At 34.6% G+C, this 24295-nt stretch overlaps 1 protein-coding gene across 3 annotated transcripts; it reads left to right on the top strand.

Moving 5' to 3' along the window:
* Positions 1 to 14332: 14332 nt before the first annotated feature.
* Positions 14333 to 20718, top strand: LOC115697367 (serine/threonine-protein kinase ATG1c). Of its 3 annotated transcripts, XR_004007938.2 has the most exons (14): positions 14335 to 15009; positions 15564 to 15681; positions 15775 to 15833; positions 16082 to 16146; positions 16598 to 16691; positions 16804 to 16884; positions 17108 to 17219; positions 17580 to 17652; positions 17739 to 18154; positions 18256 to 18608; positions 19053 to 19341; positions 19555 to 19625; positions 19822 to 19956; positions 20033 to 20174. XR_004007938.2 is itself a non-coding variant. In XM_030624344.2 (13 exons), exons 1-13 carry the CDS (start codon positions 14767 to 14769, stop codon positions 20273 to 20275), a joined length of 2217 nt encoding a protein of 738 aa, XP_030480204.1. In that variant the 5' UTR covers positions 14333 to 14766; the 3' UTR covers positions 20276 to 20718. The 3 variants fall into 3 exon arrangements, 2 of the variants coding, with proteins under 2 accessions (XP_030480204.1, XP_030480206.1); XM_030624344.2 differs by lacking the exon at positions 19822 to 19956 and having other exon boundaries at positions 14333 to 15009; positions 20033 to 20718; XM_030624346.2 differs by lacking the exons at positions 14335 to 15009; positions 15564 to 15681; positions 15775 to 15833; positions 19822 to 19956 and adding an exon at positions 15898 to 15965 and having other exon boundaries at positions 20033 to 20718.
* The last annotated feature ends 3577 nt before the right edge of the window (positions 20719 to 24295 follow it).

Below are 24295 nucleotides of genomic sequence, written 5' to 3'. Positions count from 1 at the left end.
GAAGCATAAGGAACTTTCGCCATGTCCTCTATCTCTTGAGGATCAGTAGGAGACTGTTCCTTAGATAGACGGATACCATATCTAGAAGGCATGTTTGCCCCATTGGTGTTCTTCATGGAGAATCTCTCTAAAACTTTGTCAATGTAGGTTGTTTGAGAGAGCGCAAGAGATCTGTTCTTCCGGTTTCTGATAATCTGAATACCAAGAACATAGGCTGCCTCACCCAAATCTTTCATATCGAATTGAGTGTTAAGCCATTCCTTGATGTTAGTCATTTTCTTGATATTGTTTCCAATAATCAAAATGTCGTCAACATAAAGGACCAGGAATACTACTACTTGGTCTTCATTGAGTTGGTAAACACAAGGTTCATCTTCATTCTGAAGAAAGCCGTAGGTCTTGATGATTTCATCAAACCTTTTATTCCATGAGCGAGAAGCTTGCTTTAGTCCATATATAGACTTATTTAATTTGCAAACTTTCTTTTCTTGCCCTGGAAGAACATAGCCTTCTAGTTGCTCCATATAGATGGTTTCTTCAAGTACCCCATTAAGGAAGGCAGTCTTGACATCCATTTTCCAGATTTCATAATCGAAAGTATCAACTATGGAGAGAAGAATTCGAATGGATTTGAGCATGGCAACAGGACTAAAAGTTTCCTCATAGTCCACACCTTCTCTTTGGGTATAACCCTTGGCTACAAGTCTAGCTTTAAAAGTTTCATGGAATCCATTTCTGAATCCATGCCGGCTGACCATCGTTTCCGTTGCGGTCTAGCCATTGCCTGTTTATAGGTTAATGGGTCGTCATCAATACCGTCACCAACGACCATATTGATTTCACCATCCAAGCCATAACGAGCTGGTTTTGTGAAAACCCTCCCACTACGACGAGGAGCGGTGATCTTTTGAATAGGAACTTTGGTAGTAGTTTTCTCAGTAGGTTCGACTGAAGGAGTGGGATTATCCTCTTCTTGAGTAGAAGAGGATGGAACATTAGAAGGAATTATATCTGCAAGCATTTCCTCCAATACTACTTTACTTTGTGGTTTGAAATTCTTAATATAGTCATCTTCAAGGAAAGTGGCGTTTGTGGAAACAAACACTTTATCATCCTTGCGACTATAAAATAGTCCACCCCTAGTCTCTTTAGAATTCCCGACAAACATGCAAACTTCAATTCGTGATTCAAGTTTTCCTTCTTTCTTTCTCAAGACATGAGCAGGGCACCCCCAAATTCTATAATGGCGTAAACTAGGTGTACAACCATTCCATAGTTCGACGGGTGTCTTAGGGACTGCTTTAGATGGAACAACATTTAAAATGTCATTTTCCATCTGTATAGCATATCCCCAGAAGGACGTAGACAGAGTTGAATAACTAAGCATGGACCTAACCATTTCCAAAAGCGTGCGATTCCGTCTTTCTGCAACTCCATTTTGCTGTGGAGTGCTAGGGGCGGTTAATTGGGATTCAATTCCAAGTTCAATTAAATGATCTTTGAACTGCATATCCATATATTCTCCACCCCTATCAGTTCGCAAGATCTTTAATGTTTTACCTAATTGGTTTTGAGCCAAAGCATGAAACTCGTGAAACTTTTCAAAAGTTTCAGATTTCTTATGCATAAGGTAAATATGTCCATATCTAGAGTAATCGTCAATGAAAGTGACAAAGTACTCATAACCACCTCGGGCTTTTACATTCAAAGGTCCGCAAACATCTGAATGCACTAACCTTAGGGGTTGTTTGGCACGCTCTCCCTTTGCAGAGAAAGAACGTTTGGTCATCTTTCCTTCTAGGCAAGACTCGCAAACAAGTAATTCACCTAAGACGACATTTTTCAATGGACCGTCTTTGGTTAGCCTATTTAGTCTGTCATAGCCTATGTGACCCAAATGTAAATGCCATAGATATGTTTCATTATCATCATCGATCTTTTGCTTTTTGTGGTTTCTAGGTTTAGCTACTTTAAAAAGTTCGTTATGTAGGGTAAATGGTGTTTCTGGTATAAGAACATAAAGCCCCTGTTCCATGGATGCAACACAAATTTGAATGTCATTTCGAGAAATGGTTGAACCAGAACTCGAAAAATCTAATTTGTATTGTTGCAATTGTAAGCATGAAACAGAAACCAAGTTTCTACTTTGGAATGTATAAGACATTGTCTAATTCCAAAATTCTGTTTTGAAACTTGAGTTTGGCTTTTCCTCTAGCTCTAACCGAAACCATTTCGCCATTACCAACCTTAAGTTTCAACTCTCCGAATTTCAAATAATTCCATTTCTCAAGCAGTTGCAATGAACAACTTACATGGTTTTTAGACCCATAATCAAGAATCCAAATGGATTTATCATTCTCTAAAACACATGATTCGAAGACTAAAGCATCACTGCTTATTCGTTTGTGAATTGTTGTTCTTGCTGGTTCATTTTGTTGTGAAGTATAACTTGAGTAAGTGGAATCAATTTCTCTTATCTTCTCAACTAAGCTTGAAATAGTAGGATTTATGGAGTTATGAACTATTTGCTCTTCAGAGTGAACAATTCCCAGCTTACCTGCTTTCTGGAATTTTATGTTCATCATGAGCACATTTGAAGTATTACTCTGACTAGGAGTTTTATTCATATCTTCAAGTTCATTTGCTAAGATATTAACTAGGAGTGGATTAGGATGAGGGTTATTGGCACTACAATACATCAATAAAACAAAAGTAAGGTCTTGGTTCAAATTCATACACAAGTTCAGAAAATAACAAATAATCACATATGTTATAAAAATACTAAATCTAACATAGTTTATTCTCCAAGGTTTCCAACATAATGAAATACAGTGTCCCGGTAGGCGAGAGTCAAAGATAACATTATTTGAATAGAGTAGTCAGCTCATCTAAAATAAAACCATTTTAGCAACCTTTTATTCGATCAAAATGAGAATCCAACGTTGTCCCGGTAGGCGAGAGTCAAGGTTATTCTCATTTTATGAGCTTCCACTATTGTTTCATGTTTTATGAGTTTATCTCTAAGTAGTCACCGTAGGGGAGTGTTACATATTTTATGATTACTACGCAAGTATACGCAATCAAGTAGTATCTCACGCAAGTGAGGTCGAACCACAGGAAATTAGATTAAGTACTACTAAACTATACTTATGATTCTATTTGGTAAAATAATAATTTTTGCAATTTTAAAGAAAATAACTCAGAAAATTAAAAAGAATATACGACGATTAATCAAGATGAGAGATTAGAGAGGTGAATCCTGTTGATAAGTTACCAATGTTAATACCTAATTACTATCCTTATCTTAATGTGAATGACAGATTATGAATTTAACCTAACTCTTTTCAGATCTTTTAGGTTCTAAATCTTATGTTCTCTAATTAACTTCTTAATTAAATCAACATAAAATCAGCATTAAGCAATAATCTATTTGTCACTAAGGCTATGCAAATACTTTCGTTTCACATCAAAACCTAGACTATCCAATTTGAGCATTCTCAATTCTCACTTTTCAGATTTCGAATTGAGATCATTAAACATGTAAAAGGTGATCAAACTTGCACATGGAATTAAACACAAATATAGATAGTATTCACACACAAGATGAAGGAATGACAATTATTTATTAACTAGGCATAAACTTAAACAACATTCATCATCCTCCCTTAATGGGAAATTTAGCTCATAAAAACTTTAAAAACATCCATGATTAAATCTGAAACAAAACTAAACATAAAAGAAGGAATTAAGGGTAAAAGAAAGAAACTAGAAGGTGATATCGCTCCGGGTCTTCAAGATAGCTTCCTCTCCACCTTCATCCACTTTTTAGGTCTTTTTCTGCTTGCGTTGACCTTCAGAGTCGTATTCCTTATATAGAGATGAGAGGTGTGCCTCCAATTGAGAGAAAAATCAAAATTAGGTCAAAACCACGACGTCTGTACCTAGTCGCGACTACAGGCAAAACTCGAAAAATCGAGTTTCTGCCAAATCCTCGAAGTCGCGACCAGAGTCGCGACCATGAAAAAGGGTCGCGACCTGGCTCATTGGTGGTCGCGACTACTGATGCATCTCGAGCAGATTTTTCCAATTTTTTCGCCAGATTGTCCCGTCTTTTTACCATTTGACTGAATTTGAAATTTGACACCCCAGGAACCTGAAACAATAAAAATCAAGCGTAAAACCGCTCCAAAAGACACCAATAGACGAGAAAATTCTAACTTTACAAACCCGAAACATAGGCTAAATATAACCTAACAGGGAGAGTCTAAATAGAGACGAAAACTCACAAAACACTTATCAAATGAAATCTTACGGTGTTAAAAGTTTTCAACGAATAACCATCCATAAGGGGGACAAAGTCTAGCGTCTCGAGGTTATATTGAAAAAAAATTTAACTATTGTAAGACCAACAATGGAGATCGAATATCTTTTGATTAAAGCTCATTATTTTAAAAAATATGTATTTTATTTAATCATCTGTTCCATATTTTAATAATGAAAAATTACAAATTAAAGTTGGTTTAAATAAAAAATCAACTTTAATTAAATTTCAATTATTATTTAAATTCGAAAAATAAATTCGAAATAATGGAACAAATTTGAAAATATCTTGTTTAAGTTGTTTAGAAGAATCTAAAAAATCAACTTAAATATCTTTCAAATTAGATTTAATTAAATATAAAATTAAGTTGTAACCACTTAATTTGAAAATATTCCATTTTAAGTTAATATTTGAAAAAATATCAACTTAAAAAATATCTAAAGAATCTTAATAACCAATTCCTAAAATTTCTCAACTTAATTTTAAAATTTGAAATTCAAAAGATATTCAGATTTAAGTTGATTAGTTAAAGATAACTAATTTTTGAACTTAAATAGGAATATTTAATGAAAAATTTAAATTAAGCTTCAAAAAGAATCTAGTTGGTTATAATTCTATATTTAATTAAATACAAGAAAATACATATAGTTTAGCTTAGAATATAATTCATTAAACTATATTTTTCTTAAATTAATTCCAAAATAAATAAAATTAATTATGTTGCTAATCAATTCTTATTAGGTTAATCTAGTTTAATTAACCTAGTACAGTTATCCAAATCAGGCAAATGAGCCTTCACAATTGGGGTAGTTCATGTGAGGGGGGACTGGGTTCAGTATGTCGTACCCACTTCTATTGGCTCTCAACTCTCACACAAGGCTCAAAATAGAGGAATTTAACCTTAAAATGAACAACTGTTATTAATTGAATAGGCCCAAAAACCTAAATGGGCCTAAATAAAATCTATCAAAAACTATGATATTTTATTTAGCAACAACAACCTATATGCATCTATAACAAAGTTAAACACATAGGCTCACACAGGCACACATTTGGATGGAGCCTATCATGTTGCTAGGTCATACACAGATGAAAGAAGATTGTAAAATTTACCTGTTACAAATTATTTACTTGACCTATTCACAATTGAACCATGGGTTAAAATCAGATCATTGGATCTGTCAACAAGTTAACCATGGAAATTTAGATCAAGCAATAATAGGTTTTATAAAACTTACAAACAAGCTAAAATACATACTCCTGCAACAAGATGAATTGGATAGTTGGATGTAGGGTTTATTTAATTTTAAATAATTATTTTCGAAAATATTTAAATAATTTTCTTAAAAAAATTCGGTTTTATTAAAATAAAATAATAAAATAAAAATTTAAAATTAAACCTACAACTTTTGAAAAATTAGGTTTCAACTAACCTAAATATCATTTCAAAAATAATGGCTAACTACCTTTTAAATTTTTAAAGTTATTTTATAAATTAAATATAAAATAAAAAATAGATATTTTTCACATTTTATAATTTAATTTAAATAAAAATAACAAAATTTAAAAAATTAGCAAGATATCTTATTTCTATTTAAAATTACATGATTATAGTAATCTTATTTTAAATTTAAATAAGGTCAAATAATTTTAAAAAAAAATAATTTAAAAATGTTTAATATCTGACCTTTAAATTTAAAAAAAAAAAAGATAAAATTATAAAAATTAAAAAATAAGATAGATAATTAAGCAAAAAAATTAGATATTTACTATTTTCAAATTCAAATTACACTAATATCATGAATTAATTTTTAAAAAATTAATTAATTTAATTATGATATTTAGAATTGAAATAGGAATAGTAAATATCTAAATACAAAACTACACAAAAAATTAAAATTTAATTCCATGAAAAAGCATGAAAAAAATGAAAAATTGGAAAAAAATTGCAAGCTGTACGGACAGTATGCATTGCATACTGTCCGCGCGCGGGCATTAGGGAGGCTGACCGAGAAACGTCGGCGCAGGAGGCTGCATGCAGCCTCTCCGCGCGCGGAAGCCTCAGTTTCAGACAGGTTACCGTGTATGAGCGCGTGTTGTCCGAGAGAGAAGCCCGTCGTGCGCGCGCGCAGGTGAGTGACACTCCCTGATATTTTTCCGATTTTCAAAAAATCATAACTAATTCAAATTAAATCGAAATTGAGTTCTGTAAAATAATAAATTGCTTAATTTTTCCTAAACTATCCAATAAAAATAATTCAAGAAATAGATTTTCAATTATTTTTTACGAAAATTTACAAACATCAATCAATCATCATACAACACACAAAACAACATGATACCATCCAAAACACAGACAAATCGTTTTAAGTCCAAATTTCTTGCAAGCAAATCAATTACCATGGCTTTGATACCAGTTGTTGGAAATTATTTTACCAGGATCTTAGATCTACTCACAAGTATGCTGATTAACACCCTAAATATGAACTTCTAAAACGATTATAAATTAAACACATATAAAGTATGAGAAACCTTACATTGGGTGCAGCGGAATATAATGTCTCCCTCCACTCAGATCTCTAACCCTTGTATCCTTTCTGTCGCAGAGTATTATCAAGATCTGAGCTCGAATGTCCTTCTTGTTGAATGTCTTTCTTCACAATCTTCCTCACTATGATTGAGGTATTACTTGCTGTGTGTGGGCACTACTCAATCACTAAGAGGTTCGAAATTCTCAAGGAAGAAGAAGAGGGTGAAGGTGGCGGCTAGGTATAGAGAGAGAAGGCTTAGGTTTTTCTCTGAAGGAAACCAGATGTGAAAGTGTTAAGTGTAAATTTCCTAAAGCCTTCACTATCTATTTATAGCATACCACATAGGGTTAGGCTTGAATTATTTGGCATTAAAATAATGAAAATATCAGTTGATATTCCCTATAAAAGTGGCAGGCCAAGGCTATGTGGATTTGGGCCTCACTTTTGCAAATTTTGCAGTTTTATCAATTCTGCATCTCATTATCTCAAAAATGTCAATTTTCAAATTCAACCATTTAAATGCCAAGTCTAACTATTTAATAACTATAAATCATTATTAAATAATATTGTCATTTATCATATTTATTAATTGAACCATACAAAGTATAATAATTAACAAATATGCCCTAAAACCTCTTTCTTTACAATTTCGCCCTTACTCAGGGGCGGACCCACATTGTAGCGAGGGGGGGCAGCCGCCCCCCCTGAAAAAAAAAATCGAGAAAAAAATGTATATGTATTTTAATTAGTTACAACATATATTTGTATTAAAAGATGATAATTATAGACATAATAGTAACCTTAGTGTAATGGTTAAGGTAGTTGGTAATTAAGTTAGAGGGTAAAGGTTCAAACCCCACTAACTACATTTTATATTTTCTTTTTAAATTTATTTACGCCCCCCCTCACTTTAAATTCTGGGTCCGCCACTGCCCTTACTTAGTGAAAAAATTCACAAATAGACATAGTCTAATTTGAGAATTATAATTGATTAATCAAAACCAATTAAATGAGTCTTACAAGTAATATTATCTCAACTAGTGGGGGGACCATGGGTCTATATAATCGAGCTTCCAATAAGCAGATCAAGAATTTATAACCTAAATTCACTGACTTATTAATTCTTCGTTGAATCCACGCATAGAACTTAGAATTGCACTCTCAGTATATAGAACGCTCTATATGTTCCACCATATAGACACGTCATTAGTTATCCATTGTTATAATCCTAATTTGATCAATGATCCTCTATATGAATGATCTACACTGTAAAGGGGTTAGATTACCGTAACACCCTACAATGTATTTTATCCTTAAAACACTTAACCCCGTATAAATGATATTTCAGCTATGTGAAATGAGTACTCCACCATTTATTTTTCGTTTGGTCAAGCTCGAAGGAAATCATCCTTTACTTACTATTCGCGAGTTAGAAGCTATAGATTCCATATTTATGTTAGCGCTCCCACTCAATTGCACTACCGTGTTCCCAAAATGTACGTATCACCCTGACCCAAAAGTAGGCTTAACTAAATCAAAGAACACGAATAAAACTCTTGAGATTGAGCCTAATCATATCAGGATTTAGATCATTTGATCTAGGATCAACTAGGCGATATTGACTTGAATAAATATCACGGTAAGTTTAATAAATCTATGTCAAAGTTCAATATCGGTCCCTTCTGATGCATACTCCATGCACCCAACCTGAGCTTTACTTTAACCAATGCTCTGGAAAGAACATAGTATTTCTCCAAATGCAAGTAAACTCTGTTGTAGATTGTCATATCAGTAAAATCCTGTGTCTGATAAATCTAGGAATCTTTATTCACATAGTCATGTTTACTTTCCAATGTGTTGACAACACAATAAACAGGATCAAGTATGTGAAAAGGGTTTCAGATGAATTTATAAATCAAATAGACAAGCAATTGATAAGATGAACCAAAACATACACAAATGAGTGAAAAATACTTCTGTTTCTTTATTGATGTCGAATAAAATGGATTACATTGAAATGGAATTTTATTTAGGGCATAAAACCCAACAGATTGTAACGTCCTCGCTTCAAGCCTCCATTGGGCTTTCCCCCATGGACTAATGGCTCTTATACATGGGTATGTCACTCTTGGCTACTTCATGGAATGACGAATGACCCTGTAGACCAACATAAGTCTTTCTTACATGCTTTATCCTCATTCGCCCGCTTCTTGGAAAAACTTCCTGGGTAGTCACCCATCTTGAAATTATCCTAGGTCAAGCATGCTTAACCTTGGAGTTCTTTCATGATGGGCTGCCAAAATGAAGGTGCATCTTGTTGATATAGGTAGTACCAATCAATCTATTTAAGCCAGCTTCAACTATGTAGTCCCATAACTACACAATCTTTAAATCATCATACTTAACCTTCCCTAAGAGATGTGGCATTAAACAACTCTCAGTCTTTTTCCTTGCAGATTACGAGACTCTAGCTGTCACAATCACCCCCTTTAGGGATCCAACTGTTGGGTTTTATGCCCTAAATAAAACTCTTTACAATCTGATTAGTTATCAATATAAGAAATTTGAAGTGATTAATGTTTGCATGAATTTTACATGCTAATGGTTTAATATGTTTATTACATTTATACACAAAATCAGTTAAATCCAGATCATATGTTTATTCACAATTACAGTATCATCAACACAGTGGAATGTGATTGTGATCATATGAATCAAAAGAATAAGTTCCTGTTTCATCAGTGTTTTGGATTTACACTAATGTAATAATTAGCGATGATGTGTACTTACACTTGGAGTAAGTGTTATGTTCTTTCCAGGACATTAGTAAAGTATACTAGTTTCGAATGTATGGAGTATACATTGGACTGGACCGATATTGCAACTAAGTTAAGATATTACAAACTTACCGTTATATATCTTTCCAAGTCAATATCAGTAGTTGATCTTAAGATTAAAAGAATCTAAATCCTGATATGCTTAGGCTCAACTCAGGATTTCTATTCATGTTCTTTGATTTATTAGTTAAGCCTACTTTTGGGTCAGGGTGATACGTATATTTTGGGAACATGATAGTATGATTGAGTGGGAGTGCTGAACATAAATATGGAATCTATAGCTTCTACTGGTGTATAGAAGTCAAGTGATGATTCCCTTTGAGCTTAGCAAATAGAAGTAAATGGATGAGCTCTTGTTTAACTGACTAATTATTAGATCACTAAACACCATTTACAGGTAGCTAAGTGTTTTAAGGGGCAAAATACATTGAGGGGTGAGAACGGTAAAATTATCCCATCTCGATGTAGATCATCTATATAGAGGATCTTTAATCACAATAAGATTATAACAATGGTTAAATGAGATAGCATATCTATATCGTGGAACATATAATATGCTCTATATAAGTCTAAGAGTGCAACTCTAAGTTCTAAGAGTGGATTCAACGAAGAATTAATAAGTAGGAATTTACTTGGTAAATTCGGTTCACTTATTGGAAGCTCAACATATAGATCAATGGTCCCCATTCTAGTTGAGAACATTCTGATTGTAAGACTCAATAATTGATTCGTGATTAGTCAATTATAATTCTAAAGTTAGACTATGTCTAATTTGTGAATTTTCACTAAGCAAGGGCGAAATTGTAAAGAAAAGAGTATCTAAGTTTATATATTTATTAATGGACTTTATATGTCTAGTTAATAATTAAATTAAATGACAATATTATTTAATAATCTATTTTAGTTATTAAATAATTAGTTTTGGCATTTAAAAGGTTAGAATTTGAAAATTGGCGTTTTTGAGAAAATAAAAATAAAATTTGTTAAAACGGCAAAATCAAGTGGGGCCCATTATCTACACCATGGCCGGCCACCTATTGTGGAATTTCAAATTGATATTTTCATTATTTTAATGCCAAATAATTCCTAACCTAAACCTAGTAGTTGCCTATAAATAGAAAGTGATGGCTCAGTCAAATCATAAGTTTTGAATAACCTTTTCTGACAGAAAATTCTCTCTTCAGAAAAACTGAGCCTTTCCCTTTTTCTATACCTTGGCCGAAACCCCTCTTCTCTTTTCCTCTTCTATATTTCGACCCTAGTGAAAGAGTGAGTGCCCACACACAGCAAGTAGTAACTCAATCATAGATTGGAAGACTTTGAAGGATCAAACTCAAAGAGAAGGACATTCGGGCTCAGATCTTGATAATACTCTGCGACAGAAAGGATACAAGGGTTAGAGATCTGAGTGGAAGGAGACATTTATTCCGTTGCATCAATGTAAGGTTTTCTTAACTTTATATGTGTTTATTTTATCGTTTTAGAAAGTTCATATTTAGGGTGTTAAACAACATACTTGTGAGTAGATCTAAGATCATGGTAAAATAATTTCCAACACCAACATCCTTGTCGATCACACTTGCGAATGGATCAAGGCTCTGATACCATTTGTAACGTCCCTGTTTCAAGTATCCATTGGACCTTCCCCTACGGACTAATGATTCTTATACATGGGTATGCCACTCTTGGTTGCTTCATGGAATGACGACTGACCCTGCAGACCAACACGAGTCTTTTCAACATACTTTTTCCTCACTTGCCTACTTTCTGAGAAAACTTTCTAGGATGTCACCCATCCTGATATTACCCCAGGTCAATCACGCTTAACTTTGGAGTTGTTTCATGATGGGCTACCATAAAGAAGATATATCTTGTTGATATAGGTTGTACCAATAAATTCATTTAAGCTCTCTTCAACTATGTGGTCCCATACCTACACAGTCTCAGAATCATCACACTTAACTTTCCCCAGGCGATGTGGCATTGCACAACTCTTAGTCTTTCCCCTTGCAGATCACGAGACTCTCACTGTCACAAGATCAAGGGATTGTTATCCCCACTAAAGGAATTTTCTAGGGTGATCTAGTTTTTCCATACCTTTTTCTTCTCTTTTTGAGGGCTTATCCTCCCTCATCACTTAGATGACCAAGCAGCAGGTCCCCAAGAAGCATGCACTTGGTCTCAAAATCGCTCGCAACACTCCCATTGTCTCTCACCTTTTCTTTGTTGATGACAATATTCTTCTCAATGATGCTTCTTTGACTGCGATTGCTTTTATTAAGGAGATATTATATGACTATAGCCTGGCTTTTGAAAGATAGGACAATTGTGCCAAATCTTCTCTTTACTTTCCCCTAACATAGATGAGGAGATTAAATCGTCCATCACCAATACCTTTAACATTCCTATTCGCGAGACCTTTGAGAAATACCTGGGTCTTCCTTAGTCCTTTGGTCACTCTGAAAAAAAGGCCTTCAATTATCTCTATGATCACGTTTGGACTCATTTGAATAAGTGGAACTCCACCTTCTTCTCAAAGGGAAGGAAGGAAGTCTTACTAAAGTCAATGGTTCAAGCTATTCCGTCTTATGCCATGACGCGTTTCAAACTTCCTTTCTGTTTTCACTCTAAGTTAAAATCTATGGTGGCACACTTTTGGTGGGGTGGAACTGAACAAAACCACAAAATTCATTGGACGAAATGATCTTCTCTTTATAAATCCATGTTCCATGGTGGTCTTGGATTTCGATCCATGAAAGCCTTTAACCAAGCTAAGCTAGCGAAGCAAGCTTGGCGTCTTCTACAAACTCCTCAATCTCTAGTTGCTTCTTTGCTCAAAGCTTGTTATTTCCCCATTCCACTTTCCTTGACGTTGGTAAGAATCCTTGTCCTTCACTGGTTTGGACTAGTCTTTCATGGGGTAGGGAGCTCCTCCTGTCAGGACTTAAGAAAAAATTAGGGACAACACCTCTATTTTAGTCTATTATAATACCTAGATTTTGGGGTATGGTAAGCTTGGCTATCTTACAAACCCCTCTAACCGCACCAAACTTGTGTCTAACTTAATTACATGCAATGGTACTTGGGACTTAGCCCAACTTCATTCACTTTTCCATATCGAAATCTACCAAGCCATTCTTTCCATCACATTGCCCAATAATCAAACCCTTGATTCTCTCTATTGATCTCATACACCACATGGGCACTACACTATAAACTCAGGTTTTCATCAACCACACAACTTAGCAACACAAACAAAGCATTCTCTTCCAATACATTTTCACAACAAAAATGATGGAAATCTCTTTGCCATCTACCAATACCTTCCAAAGTCAAACACTTTGTTTAGAAGGCTTACCTCGATGCTTTTCCAGCTGGATTCAAGCTTCAACACCGAAAAATCATTACCAATTCAGCTTGTTGTCGCTGCCACTGTGATGAAGAGACCCTAGCACATGCACTATTTGGTTGCTTTGCAATCCAGAAGGTATGGAAACTAATTAACTACATTTTATGATTATATCAATAAATACAGTTTAATATCATGTGTTGATATAATGCATATGATTTCTAACCACTTCCCTACTAGAGATTTCTAGTTTTCTCTTTGCTTGTTGTGGAAATTATGGCATTGCAGGAATGAAGTGCTTCACCATCAGAAAATCATAGATCCTAACACAGTGCTACACTGGACAATGACCTACTTTCATTAGTACCAGCTGCATAACATGACTTTCCCATCATCCTTAGTGCAATTAACTAAACTTTTCTCATCACAATGTGTATCGCCACCTATAGGTCTCTTGAAGTTAAATATCAACGCGACTCAAGATGCTAAAATATATAAAATGGGACTTTGAGTTTATAGTAAGGGAGAATAATAGAGACATAATAGCTGCAACTTCCATTCCGTTGCTTGGAGTATTTTTACCACTACTAATGGAAGCCCACTCTCTTCAACAAGCCCTCAACTGGTATCTAAAAACTATTTTTCAATATGTTATATAGAATCGAATTGTAAGGTTTTGATTTATAGTGTCAAATAATCAACCATTACCAATCTTCATTTACAGGGTTTTATTTCTCACATTAATTTCTTGCTATTTTTATTTTTTTCTGTTACTGTTAACTATGTCACTCAAGAGGTAAATATCGTCGCTCATTAACTAGCTAAGTACACTTTAAGCTTAGATAAGGAAGTTATTTGGACATTGAAAAATTCTTGTATGCTTACTTGTTATAGTACATCAATGAATGCACAGATTTAAAAAAAAAACATTTTGAATGATAGTCATCTTTGGTGGCTATTTTCATATCTTCTTTTGAAAATGAGAAGAGAAAAATGAATCGAACACAGCTATTCCATAGGCCAATAAAAACAGTTAACAAAATATATATATTATTAAATATTAATTAGGAGATGAATTACTCAAATTATACCTACTAACCGGGCCAATAAGTTATACCCACGTCAGAAAACACGTCATCTTAAATTATATAGGTAGCCAATGTAACGTCGACACATCATCAAACCTGCTACCTAACCAATTAGTACACGCGAACCACAATGTTTATCGTAGACTCAACCGCATCGTAATAGTTTAGTTTATCTTATAGCTCCACGTCTTCGCTTTCAAGTTTCAATTTCTTCTCTCTACGTATGCTTCTGTGCTGAGAACGAGAAGAGAAGCTTATCTAAAAGTAATTAGTAATTTTATTTGATCAAATTTCACTAACCAAAAATGTTAATTAACATATTAGTTTCCTAATTAAGAGCATAATTCAAAATTGGGCTTTATGCATAAATTCCTTAATAATTTATTTCTTTCACTCTCTCTCTAATAACTCTCTCATCTTATTTTTTTTTTAAAAAAAAAAATTAAAAGAAAAATCGATTCGATCAAAAATTGTTTTTTTTTTGTTCTGTAAAATCTGGGTCGAATATACGGAAGATCCGGTAACAAGAGCTCGGCGATTTTGTAAGTTGTTATTGGAGCTTTGAGATTCGGGTATTCGGAGCTGGTTTCGGGTTCGGATTCTAGGGTTGCTTTGGTTTGGTGGTATTGGAATTTGGATAATGGCTCAGGCGAACGGGAGAGGAAGAGTGGTCGGAGATTATCTGGTGGGCCGGCAAATCGGGTCGGGTTCTTTCTCGGTGGTGTGGCACGCGAGGCACCGCGTCCATGGAACTGAGGTGGCTATCAAGGAAATCGCCACGAGCCGGCTCAACAAGAAGTTGCAGGAAAGTTTAATGTCTGAGATCTTTATCTTGAAGAAGATTAACCATCCCAATATAATTCAGTTGCACGATATTATTGAGGTTCGTGGTCTAGTTTTTATGGATTTTTTTTAGAATTATGTTCTGTTAGAGTGAAGGAAAATGATTGGACTTCTTTTGAGAGTTTGAACTTGACTGCAATAATTCTTAATTTCTTATTGTATTGACCGGAATGTTTATTCAAAGTCAAGTCTTTGAAGTGCTCATGTATACAATATGTATGGATTTGTTGTTGTTGTTGTTGGCGGTGTTACTGCATTGAAAACCGTACATTGAACTTTGAAAACTTACATTATTTTCGAGGAATATGAAAATAAATTTGGAATGCTTATTGTTTGTGCACTGAAGGAATGTTCAATCACACCTCTACAATTATGTTGGAGTTGGTTGTTTTGTTGTCTTCAAAAATCTATCAACTAGAGTCAAGGTTTAATTGAATTGTTACGTTAAATGAGTTTTAAATATGCTAGTTTGAATGCTACTATGGACTAGATAAGCTTGTAAAAGAGTGGAAGAAAGGGTCATCTGGGTTTGGGCGTTTGGGCTTTGGTTTTCATGTCGGCTTCAATGTTTTGGCTTACATTCTCTTAATATAGGCGCCTGGGAAGATACATCTTGTGCTGGAATACTGTAAAGGTGGTGATCTTTCCATGTATATCCAACGACATGGAAGAGTCCCAGAAACAACTGCTAAGCATTTTATGCAGCAGCTAGGTTTGTCTTGAACCGCCCTGTTTGCTTTGTTTTGCCAGATTTCATTTAACTTGTAGTGTCGCATGTGATACTAACTACTTCCATTATTTGCAGCGGCTGGGCTACAAATTCTTCGTGACAATAATCTTATACACCGGGATCTAAAGCCACAGGTTAGGTTCACTGCTTTCACAAAATGTATTATTTTCTAAATTATCTTTGTGCTGATGATCCAAACAGAATTGAACTTGCATGGTGGAATAATGGTTTAACTAGCTGTGTAAGTTGGGCAAGTTCATGAAAGGGTGATGAAACTAGCTTATATTAGTATCTTATGATAATGTTTCACCTCTAATAATAGTCATTTGCAGAATGATTTGTAGTAATTTTCCCATCATAACACCCACTATTTTTGGAACAGAATCTCCTGCTTTCTACTCATGAAGATAGTGCAGTTTTGAAGATTGCCGATTTTGGATTTGCAAGGTATTATAGTTCATTATCTTCTTGCCTACCATTTTTGTTGTAGTTTTTTGTTCACTATTATTTTTTACATATTACTTTGTAGAAGAAATGTATAGTGATTCTTTTATCGCATTCAGGTATTCCCTTGTAGTCTTCTTATGAGTTTTTGTGAGCTATAGATCAAATAGCTTTCATGAACTTCTCTTTTTCTCCCTAGTAGTCATGCTTAATGTTAAGATGCTGATGCAAAATGTTTAACTTGATGTCGACCGTGAATTTATTGGATCATACTAGAAAAATTTCTCTCAACTCAAAACTGTTCTCACACACAAACGTGCATGAGCACACATATGTACTTGTAAATTTCCTTATTAGTATTCTCAACACTTATTTTACTGCTAAGTACTAACTAGTGACTCCCCTGCGGACTTCTTCAACGTTATGTCTTATGCATTTTATTTTTCTATGGTAGATCTTTGCAACCTCGAGGCCTTGCAGAAACTTTATGTGGGTCTCCTCTCTACATGGCTCCTGAGATAATGCAACTGCAAAAATATGATGCGAAGGTGATAACGTCTATTTTTATGTGTCTATTTTGTGTGTTTATAATGGGCAAATCTCATTCTCACGAAAGACTTATACATTGTCTTTCTACTGTCCTTGGAACTGAATTCACAGGCAGATCTATGGAGTGTTGGGGCAATTTTATTTCAGTTTGTAACCGGAAAAACTCCATTTACTGGAAACAATCAAATACAGGTTCTTTTTTATTTTTTGCTTGTATTTCTTTTTTTTTTTCCTTTTTCTGGAAAATATAAATGATTTTAAATTGGTTTTAGGTTGTGCTTCTGAGCACTGTATTTCAAGCTTGTAATTACACCCTCTACATGGAAACTCTAAATGGAATGTTACCATGTTTACATGCTTCAATATTTTGTCTTACTAAATCTTTAGTTTAATTTGTCCTTCATATGCTGTGCAGTTGCTCCAAAACATTGTGAAATCAACTGAATTAAATTTTCCTCCAGATAGTAATAACTTTTTGAGTTCCGAGTGCAAAGACTTGTGCCAAAAATTGTTGCGTCGTAATCCAGGTATGTTCCACCATGCTCTTGCGAATGTGTGGCTATAGGTAATGTCTGTTTGTGGATAGAAATTTAATTACATTATTGTACTTATATATTCCTCATGAAGCTCGGAGTCTTTCATTTTGATTAAGTAATAGTCCCTGAAAATATTAGATAGACATGCGCAGCTAATTATAATTTTGAATTTGACATTAAACAAAGATTGCTTATAAAAACATGTTTGATAATTATTTGTTTGTTTCACATAAAAGCAAGCATAGGAATGAGATAGGAACCCGTATAGTTTTTGTCCTATCTCTTGATGCTTCCAGTTGTGAATCATATATATAATTATATTTTGTAGCTCTGATTCATTTGTACTTACAGTGGAGCGGTTGACATTTGAAGAGTTCTTTAACCATCCGTTTCTATCTCAAAAGCTGCCAAATGACTCGTTAAGGTATATATGGGTTTAAGAAAAATTCTGATGGTTTCATCTATTGATGTGAGTGTGTATTAGATGAAACAATCTTTCATTGGATGCAGGAGTAGGGGCTCAACAACGAGAATAGTTACAGGATTTCCACTATCTGATAGCAACCCGGTAAAGAAAACAGATGCAAATTCTCAGGAGGATTGCTTGCCTTTCTTCTTAGATGATGATTCAAGTGGTCCGGAGGGGAGTCCTTCTTACTCAAGGAGGCCCTCAATGAAGTCTACTATTGGATTTTCTCTTGAAACAAAAAATGAGAGACGTGAACCTCCATCTTTTGATACAAAAATTGATAGGCTTGCAATGGCACCTACTACGTCTAACAACATTGATCCTATATTCCAATACAAGACTGCAAGCCCCAAAGAATCTTATAATATTAGGCCGGACAGCCATAAATCATCTGTTAAAATTCTACATGATCCTATTAAACTCACAAGCCAAAAACCAATAAATGCCCGCCCAAGAGGTGCCAATAATCTATCATGTTTTCACTTTTGTTTTACTGTCAATTAAATATTCTAATAGAGCATCAGTTTTCACTTTTTCCTGTTTCTTATTCGTTTGCAGTTGTTGATTCACTGGAGTTTAGTGATCAAGACTATGTACTTGTCTCTGGACCACCTGTTGATGTGTCATCATCGTCAGGCAGTACAACCAAGCCAAGCCATTTTCCATACAAATTAGAGAGTCCACCTAAAGCATCTGCAGCTACAATTTCAACAGCGCCCTTGCCAATCATTGGTGCCACTAATAGTAATATTTGCCGCATGGAAAGCATGGAAAGTCAGAGCTCTGGTCCAGGGACTTCCCAAGGATCAACGGATATGGATACTTTGGAGCAGCCATCAACGAACTGCATGATAAGGCTAAAGTCTTTGCAGAAGTGTGCAGCTGCTATAACAGAATTAGTTAATGATAAGGTAAGCTGTTCGCCATGACATCCTGGCTCCATCCATTCTGTGCCATTAGCTAACATGTGCCAAAGTACTGCATGTTCAATTAGGCTCAAGTATTTCTGAAGCTTGACCATCATACTGTTCTTTTGTTAGTTTGGCTTTTGAATGTGGACCACTAGTGTAATTTTATATAGGCTTTAAGTATAATTTGAGCTTAAAGCAATCTGAGGCATGATTTGTTCGGCTTCCTTAACTTCAAGATCTCAAACCTGCATTAGAAGCTTTAATTTGCCTTTAACATTTGCATTGTGTACCGAATTAAATATATGTAATATATTAATTTATCATATATTCTTAATTACATGTTTATTTGTTAAGTCCTTTTTTAAAAATATACAAATCTATTTATGAATGTGTAAATATATTTAATATTTTGTCTAAGTTTTCAGCAAATGTCTGTTTAAACAGATTGAGGCTGATAAGCAACTTGAAGCATTCTCAATCCAGCTTGTAATTCTTGCAATTTGGAAGCAAGCATTGCATATATGCCACACGCAAGCTGCCTCGGATATGGAAGGAAGTCCAAACCAAGAGACTACGAGATTGAAGAGTGCCAGCAAGAAGAACAGTAGCCCTGATGCAGAGGAATGTTCTGATGTTAACACTCTAGGGCCTGAGGATATTTCCCCTCAGATTGAGAGAGAATTTCTGAGAGAGGTTGAACATGCTGAAGAGCTTGCAAAGATTATCAAGCCTGGTACACAACTATGCTTTCAACAAATTTCCATCTTCTCATGTTTACTCTTTGTTGTCCACCTAATATTACCATCTTCTTACTAGTTTTTGTAGCCTGAACAAATGGCAGAGATGTCCGCATCATTGCCTGATTTTCTTTGCTGATTTTATAAACCATTACCACGAATTGCAAGTTGCTCATAAGATTCTACCCCTTTGTTTGTCGTGGTTGCAGGGAATATAGAGATGCCAGATCCAATGGAAACAATCTTTCAATCTGCTCTTGCTTTTGGGAAACACGGGGGTGTGAGTATTAATTTTTATTTCTTATTATGGAAGAAGTAGCTTATTTTCTTTCCCCACATCTGAACTGTAAATTTTGTTAAAATATGCTGTGTAGTAAGTGAATTAAACGATTAGGTATCATCTAAGTTGTGGAGTTAAGAAAATATACCTTATTTAGAAATGCAACTGAAACAATCTTTTTCTTCTTATGCTCCAGAAGTTCTAGAAGTAAAATGCATGGTTGTATTTTATTCAGCTTAGTTGAAATCTCATTTGCACCAGTTAATTTGAGATGCAATCTTGTCGCATATGGTCGTCTTACATTGAGAAATTACAAAACAGAATGCTAATGGTAGATAAGAAATGAATTTTGAAATGAGAAATCACTTTAATGTGGTCGTATTCACAAAGTTGTTTACATTTGGCAGGTAGATGAGTTAATGGGTGACATGGAAAGTGCAGCAGTATTTTACTCGAAAGCTGTTCGGTTGTTAGTCTTCCTTCTAATCGAAGCGCCATCCCTCATTCTAAACCCTCCTTTCTCTCTGACGAGTTCAGACCGGTATAGGCTCCGAAATTACATTGACATACTTAATAACAGGCAAGGTTATTCGAGATCACAGAGGATGGCTATCTTAAAGTGTGGGGAACAACAATGTTCCTCTTCTTGACAATTCAAGATTTAGGATTCTGTTCGTTGATAACTTGCCCTTTTTTCATTTGTGTATAATTATTTGTTTGTACAGCTATTCTTTGTGGGGGAGGAAATTAGGGTTCGATTTCGGGGAAGTTATTGGAAAACTTTGTATGTTGGCATGATGATGTTGTACCACTAACACTTATATGTTTATTAAAGAGGGAGGGGAGGAAGAAATGGAGGAGGGAGAACTAAATTACTTGCAGAAGAAAGGGAAAGAGAGCAAGTAATTCTATTATTGTGTTTAGTATAAGATTGGAAAAAGAAAGGAGCAAAATCCTCTCAATTGTTAGGTGTGATTGTGAAGAAGTGAAAGGGGAAGTTTTTTCATTTAGAATAATCATTCAATCATCAATTAAAGTGTATAAATGTTTTCTAAAATCTCTATAGTTTAGATTGATTGAAAATTAGTTAAAATTGACTTGTCGAAATCGGTTATATGAATTATCTATTTTTAATTTATTTATTTTTTCTAGCTAATATTTTGTTCGCAATTGCAGTCTACTTTAAATCTAATGAAGTAATGTACATAACTTTCTTGGTACCAAGTTTCCAATTCACATTTTGTCTAAAATAAAGTTCTCAATACATTGTTAAGGTTATTCAATGTGATTTAGTTATTTAGAAGCTCTTTAATTATTACACTAAAACACTCCACCAATTTACCAAAGTAGTTCAATTTATCCGCATAAAATGAAAAAATAGAAAAAAGATATCAATTTATCCAAAAGAATCTATACTTATACCTAAACTGGCATCCTCTAATTATTTTAAGGCTAATTAGGATTTTTGCGCCCTGAACTTTGACATATACCAAATAATGTCCCTTAAACTTTTAAGGTCGTTAAAAATGCCACCTAAACTATTGAGATTGTTGGATTTAAGGATTTCTTTCCAATTTTAGTAAAAAAGTCTAACATGAATGATAGTTCAGAGGGCATAATTTAGTACATGTCAAAGTTCAAGGGACATGATTTGGTAGATATCAAAGTTTGGGAGCATAATTTAATACATAAACAATCTTTGAAATAGTAAAACTGAATGAAATTTGACAAAAGTTCTTAAATCCAACAATTTCAATAGTTCAGGGGGCATTTTTAACGATCTTAAAAGTTCGGGGAGCATGATTTGGTACATGTCAAAGTTCAGGGGGCGAAAATCCTAATTAGCCTTATTTTAATTTGTTTGATTGAAATTGAGTCTTACACACAACGTCGTGAGAGAAGGAATGTTTAAGTACTAGCATAAGTACAAAACTCTGATTAAGAGTATTTGTAATAAGTCGTATTCGAGTATAGTGATATATTATGGGAAATTTGATTTTTTATGCATAATTTAAAGGTTAATTGGTTAGAAAAATTTAAACTATGGGTAATTGTTAGAATAGGCTTACTTTACCTAAATCCCAAAACTACCCCTCTCAAAATCTAACACCCATTCTCTCTCCTTCCATCCCTCTATTCTCTCTGTTCGTCCCAACCCCAGCCGAAACCCCAAATCGTCCCAAACGCCGGCCACACACGCACAGAGGAGACCCACCGGCCCACGACGCTCCCCCACTGACCCACGACACACCACCACCGAAGCACCACCACGGACCCACGATACCCACGGCGCACCACCACCAAAGCATCACCACCGTTTTTATTTTTTTTATTGATTTTGTTTGTGATTTTAGTGTTAAAGATAGATTTTGTTAGATTTAGGGATAGATTTAGGTTTTAGAATATCAGATCTGTGATTTTGGGCAAGGTCCGATGGGGTTCGATGAAGGTCCGATAGGGTCGAATAAAATTGTGAGTTTGCGAGGTAGGAGACGTAGGTCCGATGGGTTCGATTGTGTCCGATGTGGGGTCCGATGAGGTTGATCCGATTGTGTAAATGGGGGTGATGTAAATGGGGGGTATTTTAAGGATATCATAAAAGTTTTCATATCCTACAAATATTAGTTATTATGTGTTTAGGGGAAATATTTTAACCAAATGTAAGCATAAAAAATCAAATTTTCCCATATTATAATATGTTTGAGAGAATTGGTAAAGTTTAGCTATATTGGGAAATTTGAATTTTTTTTAAAGCATTTATTAGGTTTAAAATAATATAATAAATTTAAGTGTATCAAAATTGATAAAATAGGTTAATTTTTCATTACACTCGAAAATACTTCTCATTTTGAAAACTCTCTCTCTCTCTCTCTCTCTCTCTCTCTCTCTCTCTCTCTCTCTCTCTCTCTCTCTCTCTCTCTCTCTCTCTCTCTCTCTCTCTCTCTCTCTCTCTCTCTCTCTCTCTCTCTCTCTCTCTCTTTCCAACTGAAAGACCACCAAAAAATAATCGTCCAAAGGCTCTCACCAACCCACAGATGACCGTTGAATGGAGCCGACCACCCATAGACCGTCGTCCCAACCCAACCTGATTAGATTGGACCCATTACCCATGACAGAGCCCCTTTGAACAAATCAATGTCAAAGGTAAGTTTTTGAATCTCGTTTTGATTTTGTTGTATTTTTGGTTGATAGGGTTTATGTGTTCATTGATTTAGGGTAGAAATTTGTTGTATATGTGTTGATCTATGATATGTGATTTAGGGTTAGAGTTGGGTGTGATTTATGTTCTTGAAAGAAATTTAGTTTTTAAGCTAGGCCCGTTGCAGGTCCAATGTAGGTCTCATGCTTGTCCAATATGTGTTTGTTAAAAACTGGATAGAGGTTGAAGATGAATGCTCGATAGGGGCATGATGGTTGTACGTAAAGGTCCGATAGTCCCTTATTAGTGAAATTAATTACAACTTTAGAGGCACGATAGAGTACGATGCAAGTACGATATGGGTATGATGGTTCTAAGTTGAAAATGATATTTTAGGTTGAAGAAACTAGTCCGATATATGGTACGATGTGGGATGATAGTGGGTACGATAGAGTTTTATTTTTTTACTTTTTTTTGTTGGTATGACTTGGTACAATAGGGCACGGAGTTGTGTTTGATGGTCTTATTTTCTTTAATTTATTAGGTACGATGCATGTCTGATGTTGGTCCGATAGTTTTGGCAAGTTTTATTAATTTGATCATTGAGTCTTTCTTGGATGGGGGTACGGTATTGGTATGATGCTTGCCCGGTGCCTTTATACAGAATGTCTAACTTGCATTTTGTTGTATTTTTTTCTATAGAATTTAAGACCTCCAAAGCTTTTAGTTCCTATTTCAAACCATTACACATGACATATTACTTGGCACGGTGGCAGTTTACTATTCGAAGATAAAACAAAGATTTAATGACTACAAATCAATAGAAAGAGTGAAGGAATCCCCTTTCAAATAGTTCTTTGAGAGAGAGAGAGAGAAATTCAATTTCTCGGGTGTACTAATCCATCAGATGTTCTTGCACAAGAACAAATCTGAAAAGCTCGATGAAGTCCACTTTTACATTGTGAAGAATAAATGTAGATTCAGTCGAGTTGAGTTTGCTTTAGTGACTGTGTTGAACTTGTTACTGTTGGGATTTTATGCCCTTAATAAAACACATTTCAATATAATTTTATTTGCTATCAATAGAAGATTAGAAATCAGTTAAGTTAACATGTTATTTTCATGATTATGATTTAATATAAAATTTCTGATAAATTCAGAATATATAGTTATTCACTATTACAGTGGTGTCATCATAATGTAAAGTAATTGTGAGTATATGCTTCCAAGTTTAAGTCCCATGATTTATCATTAGTACACTAGATTTACACTGACGTGATAATCAACGATAAAGTTTATATACACTTGGATAAGTGGCAAGTCCTTCCAGGGCATTGGTAAAGTATACTAGTATCGGATGTATGGAGTATACATCGGACTGGACCGATATTAAACTTGGATAAGTGGCATGTCCTTCCAGGGCATTGGTAAAGTATACTAGTATCAGATGTCTGGAGTATACATCGCACTGGACCGATATTAAACTTGGATAAGATGTCATAAACTTACCCTTATATCTTTCTAAGTTAAT

The sequence above is a fragment of the Cannabis sativa genome, chromosome 7 (genome assembly GCF_029168945.1).
Source record: "Cannabis sativa cultivar Pink pepper isolate KNU-18-1 chromosome 7, ASM2916894v1, whole genome shotgun sequence".
Taxonomy (NCBI): Eukaryota; Viridiplantae; Streptophyta; class Magnoliopsida; order Rosales; family Cannabaceae; genus Cannabis; species Cannabis sativa.
Note: the sequence above shows the minus strand (reverse complement) of the source record. Positions and strands in the feature narration are given on the sequence as shown.

Excerpts from the sequence above, each read along its gene's own strand:
- LOC115697367 (XM_030624344.2), top strand. The coding sequence starts at position 14,767 with ATGGCTCAGGCGAACGGGAGAGGAAGAGTGGTCGGAGATTATCTGGTG. Across the intron at positions 15,682-15,774 it reads GCATTTTATGCAGCAGCTAG|CGGCTGGGCTACAAATTCTT; the intron begins GTTTGTCTTGAA and ends CATTATTTGCAG. Across the intron at positions 17,220-17,579 it reads ATTGTTGCGTCGTAATCCAG|TGGAGCGGTTGACATTTGAA; the intron begins GTATGTTCCACC and ends TTGTACTTACAG.